Genomic DNA, 9,515 nt, shown 5'->3' on the forward strand with positions numbered 1-9,515 from the left:
ATATATACATATATATGTATATATACATATATATACATATATACATATATACATATATATATACATATATACACACATATATATATATTTTAAGTTCCTCGTCCTTGTCTTGAACTATAAAATAATGGAGACAGCTTCAGTTCTACTGATACTGTATTTAGAGCCATTGAATTGTATTAAATCAAAACCTCATGGTCATGTAACCTTTCATGTATTTGACAACACAAGTTTGACGGAGTACAAAAAAAATGGGTGGAAATTGTTTTTTCGGCTAAATCTAAATAAAAAAACAACAACAAAAAAAACCTAATAAATATGTGTTTGAATCCCTCAAGGCAGACACTAAAAAGAAGTTTAAATTAGAGCCTTGTATAATGTTCACTGCATGGAATATGTATTTGGTTTGCTTTCAGACAGCAAGGTTAACTCGACACAAAGCACGTACTAAAATATTTTTTTCCTACTGAAATGTACGTAAGAGCTGATTCATCAAAGCTCAGATTTGGAACGAGTAAAAAGCCCACCAACAAGACGGCCTGTTAAGCCAGATACAATATTGATCTGGTCTTTATGACTCTTTTTTGGTCCACTGACAAGCACAAATCAGTCGTTTGTAAAAGGCTACAGTGGTATGTTGACCTGTAATGAAGCTATAGTCTGCTTTGTTTCAATGTACTTAATAATTTATTTAATTTACTGGGGGGGGGAAACACTAGTATTTAAACTGAAATCTACTACCTGTTCCAGTGGAAAAAAAGAAAAATTTTTTTTTACAGTGCACTTAACATAAGAAACAGAGCAAATGAATTGCATCCAGCAGGGAATAGGGACATTAGTCTCTTTAGTAACCCAGAAAATAATGATTTGCTGTAGGGGGTGGGGGGGGGGGGGGGAGGGGGGGGGGGGGCAGATGTGGACCTTTTTAAACAAATTTATACAAATTATATAATTCATTTATATTATCATTATACTTCTACTACTATTACTTTCCCAATAGATGGTGTATAAAAATGATTTTAAAATGATTTATCTTAGTTAGTTAGCCCGTCTGTTTAATTTTAGGACAATTGTGGCCCACACGTCAACATGTTTGCCCACACCTGGGCTACGTCCTCAGGTTGATGAGAATCTTTTGGATAAAAGATTTGATGTGGGTGACATGATGGAGTTCCTATTCTTTTTTTTTTTTTAGGCAGGGTTGGCTGAGTAGACGGAGGTGAACTGTGAGCACAGAGAGCAGCATCAGTAGTTTTGCCAAATGGTTTATTAATGCGGTTAGCAGGAAACAATGGGCAGCAATGCGAGGGGCTGGTTTGGGTCCACGCACAAGGGCCTGCTGTGACTAAATGTTCAGCCTGCTAATGGCAGCCTCATTAATTCAGGGGTCCGGGGGCCAAGGAGCCAGAGCTTGACACCTGCCATCACTAAGGCCTAATGCCTGCAACTGAATAAATGGCAGGCTAAGCAAATAGAGATAAATGAAAACTTGCACACCAGCAGTACATGCTGAGGATAAACTTCAGCTGTCGAAACATGATGGTGATGATTAATGACCTTGCTGCTCCAGCTCCACGCAGTGACATGAATACAAGTAAATACAAAGAGGAGTTTCTTAGATTACTTGCAAGGAACTTATAGCCCGAGACAGCTGTAAAACCACACTTAGTAAATACAACTTGTTTGCTTCCACAACCGCAGATTACACATATTGAGGCCTCTAGTGCTGATAACAGTGTAGTTTCAGGAAGAGGACTAGTACAAGTGTATGAGAAACATCAGATGTTGCAATGTAAAATAAAACATTGTTTCTTGTTTCATCCAAATGAGATGTGACAGATTAAAACCTGAGTGAAGAAGAGCGTAAATGCATTTTTGAAAAGTGTGGTAAAATTCAGAGGTGGGTCCAAGTCATTGTCTTTGCAAGTCACAAGCAAGTCTCAAGTCTTTGCACTCAAGTCCGAGTCGAGCCTCAAGTCCAAATAGGCAAAGTCCGAGTCGAATCCAAGTCAAGACTGAAAAGCGTCAAGTCAAGTCCCAAGTCCTGCCGTTTCTGTTTCGAGTCCTTTCGAGTCCTTCCACCCACTGCCACTCGTTTTTTTGTTGACCATCTCGTAGTTTTTAAATCCGAACAACGCGATCTTTGGTATCATTTTCTCTAACCCGCGCATTGTTCGACAGCTCTTTCTCATTGGTTGTCCCGCAATTTGATTGGCCAACGTTTTATTTGATTGGATGTTGTGCCGACAGCACATACGTACACAATGAGAGATACAGAGCGCTCCTTAATAACTTACTTCGGGTTTCGGACAAAAGTCTCAAGTCTTGTCGAGTCAAAGGGCTCGAGTCCAAGTGAAGTCACGAGTCATTGACGTTAAAGTCCAAGTCGAGTTCCAAGTCTCTTTACATTTTGTCAAGTCGAGTCTAAGGTCATCAAATTGATGACTCGAGTCTGACTCGAGTCCAAGTCATGAGACTCGAGTCCACACCTCTGGTATATTTATACGAAGCATTCACTGAGTTTGTCGTGATGTATGTGCATCACGGCCAACTTTAAAGAGCTCCAGTAATTCCCGCCGACTTCCTCGTACCAATTAATTACTGACATGATAATTTTATCTCAGGCTCTAAAAATATGTTTCCTAATAAAATGGATCGGATTTGTTTACTAAAAAAAAAAAATCTGTTGAACTGCAGCCATTATGATTGGATAGATTTTTATACAAAACATTTATGGAAAGCTAGATTAATTATATAAATGCACTGTTTAGTCACTTAGGGAAATTAAACTGTGTTATTTTTTGGACACAGAATGGGAGCACGGCCACTTTTACTTTAATAGAAAAATAAAATATTGTGGCCGGAAGCAGTTAAATTTTTTTTTTTCTTGTATAAAGAGACTGATAGTTAACCATTGAGACACCAGCAAATAGCAATCAAGCAATGTCTGTGTCAGGCAAATTGACTAATCAATTAAATGGGAAATGGATTACACAATACAAAAACAACAGAATCTAGAGTGAAAAAAAATAGTTTTTTTTAAGGGGACACAATTTACGTCTTGCCATTCATATCAGTTCAAAAGCAGCCGTTACTACTAAACTACCATGTTTTCCGGAATATAAGTCGCACATTTTTCTACCTTTGGCTGGGTTGCGACACTGAAAATGGATGTGATATTTGATATTTATACACTGACAGCCGCTAGAGGGCACTCTAGGCTTGTGTACCAGCATCTGCTAATCCTGTACCACTGACAGCAGCTTGCTGGTGCAACTTATATATGTTTTTTTTTTCTTCTCCATTATGAATTTTTTTGGCTGGTGCGACTTATACTCCGAAGCCACTTATAGTCCGGAAAATATGGCATGCAAGATTAGTTTGATAGCATTTTACAGTTAACTTGGGACCAAACAAGTTAAAAGGTCTAATACAGTGGTGTCAAACTCATTTTCATGGAATGGAGTTCCCCTAAAAGGGTGGGTTAAATGGAAGACTGTATAGATGAAACTCCTCCATAACTTACTAATAAATGTTTCTGCAATGGATTATTATTTATTCATAAGTTACAAATATTGTTCAATGCTGTGTAATAATGTTTTTTTTATTATTCATCAGGTTAAGAAACTATAACTTTTACTAACTCTGCTGCATGTTAAGAAACTATAACTTTTACTAACTCTTTCATAACTCATGACTTTCATGACTTTCATAAACGCTTCTTAAGGTCCTGCGGGCCATGCAAAAACGACTTGGCGGGCTGCATTTTGGCCCCGGACCTTGAGTTTTGACACATGGAACCTAAAACACTAGAGGAAGGAAGCATGAGTGATAAAAGTGTTTCTGGAATGGAACCTAAAACACTAGAGGAAGGAAGGTTGTACAGTCAGCAAGCAAGAGTGATAAAAGTGTTTCTGGAATCCATTAAACAAGTTTGAAGTAGGAATCCCGCTGCTGCAATTCAAAGAAAGACACAATGCAATAGTCATGAATTACAAATGTCAAATCAAAACACTAACATACACAACCCCGTTGCACACACATTACGGGGGTAATACAACTTTTCAAAACGTTTGACTAAAGAATAGAAACTGCGGTTAGAAAACCTGCATGTAAAATTTACGTGTGAAAAATATGAATGTGTGAAAGATATTCTATCTATATCTCGTCTGTCGGCCGCTCTCTCATTCACCTCGCTCTGCGTCGCCATTTTACAACTCTACTGTACATATCATGGCGTGGGAAATTGTAATACAGTCTAGGGAGGGTTGATAACACTATGGAGGAGGTTCGTAAAGGGTAAATAATATAATAATTACCTCACCTCTACTTCGTGTTTCTACCACGATAGGCGAGGGATCACTGTATACACAGTATATAGAAATTGGGTTACGACACGCATGTCGGCTCATAAATCCAATGCGACAGTTTTTGGAAATCAAACTGATTTGTGACTGGCCCGACATCCCACAGCCCTGGGAGAAGAGAAGGGAAAGATGGTTGCTTTTGATCTCAGTCGGGACTTGGATGTGAAAATCGGCCAAGTTGTCCAGCTGCACCCACTGTTAGTTCTGCCTGCAAACAACTATGGGCCACAGGCCACTTCCTGCTACTAGAGTCATCCCACCCTAGGCATCCGCACTTTTCTTCTGTAGCCCGCTGTCTCTTCACACACACACCTCTCCTCTCTCCTCTCTCCTCCTCCGACAGTCTTTGCATTTCACAGTCATCGTCGCCACAGTCTGTTGATAAATAGTGCAGCTGCTCTGGCCTTGCCTTTGACAGCAACCTGTTCAAGCTCACAAGCTCGTAACTTTTATTTACCGTGCTGCGCGGTCTAACACACAGGAAGGATGGGGGTCAAGGATAAGTAGGAGCCTCCTATGCACTAGAGTTGTATAGCAGAAAGAACACATGTTGCGTAAATAAATGAAATACACGTGTGGCATTTTATCACAACAAAGAATTAAAACATTATGGACGGCTTAAACGTATGCGAGTTCTGTAAATATCACCAGTTTGGGATCAATTTTCAGGTCAGGTCAGGTCAGATTAGCTAAACTAAATATACTTAGCTACACCTTTGGAGTTAAACAGTTGCAATATAAGCACATAATCAAACGGACTTTTAGAGTTTCATGAGAAAATTGTGATCGATTGCTGATTTGATACCCTTTTGTTTATTTGATAATTGTCCATTTTGGACTGCAGGTTCAAAGCAATAGCTGATAATAATAATGTGTTTGGTGTAATTAAAATACGCTGCATATGTCGAAGGATAGTCTTTTTTAGTGAACAAAAAAATAAAAATCATTATAGCAGAATAATCACTGTGTACTGAAAATCCCCAAAATAGAATACAGTGTTTGTCAGAAAAAAAGGCAACTTAGTTCTATTTGTTCTTTGTGGTGTTTGGAGTTCTACTTAAAATAAGAGAGCAGAGATCAAATGTAAATGATGGCTGTACCATGTCACGCGCTCTCATAGGAGAGGCGACGTACGCTTGCACTTACACTCTGATCTCCTGGGGTTGGCTGATTACTGTGATTCGGAAAATTCTGGTCTTGATGAGTGGGAGCTTTTTGCAGAACAAAAAAAAAAAAAAAATCTGCTGCAAAAATGGGTCAGGCTTTGGACAAGCTGCTACTCAGTAGGGGGGGCGGCAGGGGCAGAGGGAAAAGTAGGTGTAGTTTCGTGATGATGGAACATGCAGTGATGACGACGTGTATGGTCTGCTATCAATATGTGTGGAGTCGAACGGACAATGTAAAAGCATGGATTTGCGAAGGAATGACCGGAAACTTAATTGTACATACATTTCATTTCAGAAATGGACTCAAAAATAAATCAGATTACCTGGTATCAACAACCTTAGTTAGCAAAAAATGTTTTTCATACATTATCGATCCTGGTTCATACTGCTCACTTGAAATGTTATAACCAGCTAAACAACCTTAAATTTAAGGGTATGGTTTCACTGGAAAATTTTAAAAGGACTCTTCAAGCTAACAAAAATATTTTTGCGCTATCGTTTTTAAGCGCCAGCGGTCGATTTACAGAGCAGGGACGTAACAATACATCGCGAATCGATTAGAAATCGATACAAAAAAAAAAAAAAGTCAGTTGAGACTACACACTACCCTAGCAAAGTAGTTTAAACTTTTAAAACAAGACATCAGGTTCTGTTTGTAGCCAAAGTGGCATTCGGGTGTTCAGAGAAAATATGGGAAGAAGTTCTTTCACAGAAGAAAAAAAAAAAAGGTTTTAATGTGTTTCTGTAAAGAAAGAATGTCTTTTCAGTTAATTTATTTATTGAAGTTTTTTTTATATTAGGTTGTTGTATATATAATATACAGACAGACTGAGGTTATAAATACAGTAAAAATCACCATAAACAACGTGTAAATAAAGATTAGGTAAACGACATATTTTCTCAACGCAAATTTATTTCACGCGCTCCGTTTAACAACACTGAGTTCATTTTAAGTTTGTGAAGACATTCATGAAAGTGATTTGCAGTAAATGCGCAATAAGGGTTTTTTGACGTGTTGGTAGAAACTATAGAATTTTTTTGTAGAAACTGGAATGGAATGGAATGTTTAGGTCTATGCGTACTGGTCGAAAGCACTACTTACATTTCTGAGGTCCAGTGTTCATCTGCGTGTGGGGGAGAAGCTGGAGGGGGAGGTCACCTGGCACCGGCAGACAGGCCAGCATTTCACTGCAACACTAATGTAACATGGGATGTATACCACTCCACACACTGTAGGGAGAAACAGAGAGGGGCCTGAGGTCAGTAGTCAGACATGACTGCAGGACAACAGATGAGGCAGATCCCCCAGAGGCGGAGGGCTGAGGAAGACCCAGTTGCCTTTCAATTTAGAAACTATTTCATACCTGCAGCACCAGGTAAGGTGACATTTTATGCCAATAACGACTTCAATTCGACATCAAACAGCCAAGGTAAAACCACCAGACTGGGCCCAAGGGGGGCTAGTACCTTTAAAGCACCACCTCCTCCTCCTTCCTGGCTCTGTGTAATAGTTAGCCAGCCTAGTCTTGCTACTTGTCCTTTACCTTTGCCGGCTTTGCCAGACCTTGATGGAGGACTTAGGTTAATGACTCCTGTACACTTAAGAAGAACACAGTCACGATGCCTGGAGCTGACAAGTTAGCGGGGCTCGGAAATTACACGGCAGTCTGTTACTTCCCATGAGGCCTTTTTCATTTCGAGGGGCTACACACAACGGAGCCGTTTCCGGATGTGGGACTACACGAATAAATAAACGGGATTACAGCTCCAATGAATGCCTACCTCTGCTGTGCATTAACCTGATGCGAAAGAGGGAGAGAAAAGCGTTAGCCATGCTCCACTTGGCATACTGCTGCATTCGAACCGGCACGTTTGCTCGCTTAATCAGCACTGACGGAAAAAAAGTCAGGGAGCAAATTAAGTCTACCCAAGTTGGCACCCTCCCCCTTTTGAAATGAGGCGTCAGAAGAGGGTGCGCAGACAAACCAGGCATGCCAACAACCTTGGCATGCCTGTCTGTTGCAGGTTGATAGCTTAAAAGTGTCTTTTTTCCCCCCCGCCCCTCCCTCTCCAGGTGGAAGAAACAAGGAAAGAAAAAGATGACAAAGTGAAAGGTGGAAGGTTCGGGTGGTAAGGTGCCTAACTTGCTTTACAAAACAGGGGAGCTCAAAAAGGTCAGGATGACAGCTCATTTAAATCCTCCCGACGAGCAGAAAAAAACAAGGCTTAATGAAGCTGCCAGTTCTACACAAATACCTGTGGGGGCTGCTCCTAAGGGTTGCTGCACGGGGTGGAACGGGGAAAACAGTCTACAGAGGGAGGGGAGCCTTGTGGGTGGCCACAGTGTTAAGTCTTATCTAAGGAGTCTGGGGACCGGTTTTGTGCCGGTGAAGGTGCATCACTGTTGCCTCGTCTCACTCTCCTCTCACTTCTTTACAGTGTAAAGTGAAGAGAAAAAAAATAAATAATAAGACAAAAAAAAAAAAAAAAAATCGTTTGTCCACTGCAGGTTTAAATGCCCTGCATTCTGAATCAATTTTTCTCTTACCTGATCTTTTCGCCATTATTCCGTTCTCTCTTTGAGAAGGGCGTGTTTAGGTGTTTTTTTTTTTTTTCTGGGGGGGTTGCCAGATCGCAGAAGGGTGGAACAGATATGTCACGCTATATGCGTGTATGAAATAGTTACTAACCATCCATCCATCCATCCATCCATCCATCCATTTTCACCCACTTATCCGTTACCGGGTCGCGGGGGCAACAGTCGCCACCCAAATCACATTGCACCGTACCAACCCTTCCTGCAGGTGGTGAGTCCACTGGAAGGTACCAACCGCCCTAACAGGGATTCGAACTTGCCCAGGAGGTGAACCCTGGGGTTCCACGCCAATGACAGAGACATTGCCTCTGGGCCAAAGCGCCACTAGTTACTAACCAATAGTTTAATAATGAAAATAGTGTATAACTAAGGAACATTTTGTTGCAAAAGACCAACTTTATTATCAAATACAAATACAGCGAACCCACGTTTATTGCGGAAAAAAAAATAATCTAAATGCTCTCTGGTATTGTTCAGGTGGGCCGGACCAAATGTGGAGGCGGGCCGTATCCGGCCCGCGGGCCGTAGTTTGGGGACCACCGCTTTACAGCGCCGGCTGCCATATGGCAGCAATCCCTGCCCTCAGTTCAGCTTGTCACCATGCATTAACTGTAATTGGCTTGATACGTTATTCTTTTCGTTCGACCTCGGTAGGATTTTAGGTACATGGTGGCCAAGATTACGCGTAGAAATCACAGCGATCTCTTAACATCAGGCAGGTCTGGCGTAAAGTTTAACGCAACATTAAACACAACTGTACTTTTTGCCTGAAGGAAAAGTGTGATTAAAAAAAAACACCTCCTTCGGTTTGTTTGTTATAAAAAACACACAAACAGACTACGGGCAGAAACTGCCGACAGCCCCTCAGCTCCATCCTGCCTCCCCCCACGGTGCCACTGAATGTCAGAGAAACTGTGCAGTGGGGGAGTGTAGAAACAAAGGTCAGCCTATGGTAATGGCCCCGGCTGACAATCTGCTTTACAGCGGCGAGCAGGCGGAGATGAAGCCTGACAGACTGAAGCTCGATGTCCGCCGACTCCCTTATCAGCTCCAGTGCCACAGCAATTTTCACACACACATCATATGCCAAGGCAGGCTTACACACCCACGCAGGCGCTTTTTTTCCGCGCATTAAACTGTGCAGGTATAGGAGGATTACACATGACGCGGTCTCCACCCGCTGAAGTCGGAGGTGACTGGCTCAGCTGTCGCATTCATCTTGCACAGCGGCCAAGCTGAGCCAGCTGGGCGGGCTTGTGATGCAGGGATTTTGTTTTTTTTTTTTTTTCTTTCTGGTGAATTGAAGCCAAAGCATCTCACACGATCAGCGCCGTGCAGACAGACACCACAGGGTTCTCAGAGCATTAGGCCCCCCCCCCCCCCACCCCC

At 41.6% G+C, this 9,515-nt stretch overlaps 1 protein-coding gene across 3 annotated transcripts in view; it reads right to left on the reverse strand.

The window, feature by feature from the left end:
* The window catches only part of fam222ba (family with sequence similarity 222 member Ba), a 47,988-nt gene that overhangs the window by 3,884 nt on the left and 34,589 nt on the right, over positions 1-9,515 (reverse strand). For all 3 annotated transcript variants that reach the window (XM_025065668.1, XM_025065667.1, XM_008332360.2), the window contains one exon: positions 6,633-6,760. In XM_025065668.1, coding sequence (XP_024921436.1) covers positions 6,633-6,714 — 82 coding nt within the window. In that variant the 5' untranslated portion in view covers positions 6,715-6,760. The remainder of the gene's footprint in view (positions 1-6,632; positions 6,761-9,515) is intronic.

Source organism: Cynoglossus semilaevis, chromosome 19 (genome assembly GCF_000523025.1).
Source record: "Cynoglossus semilaevis isolate Cse_v1.0 chromosome 19, Cse_v1.0, whole genome shotgun sequence".
NCBI lineage: Eukaryota > Metazoa > Chordata > Actinopteri > Pleuronectiformes > Cynoglossidae > Cynoglossus > Cynoglossus semilaevis.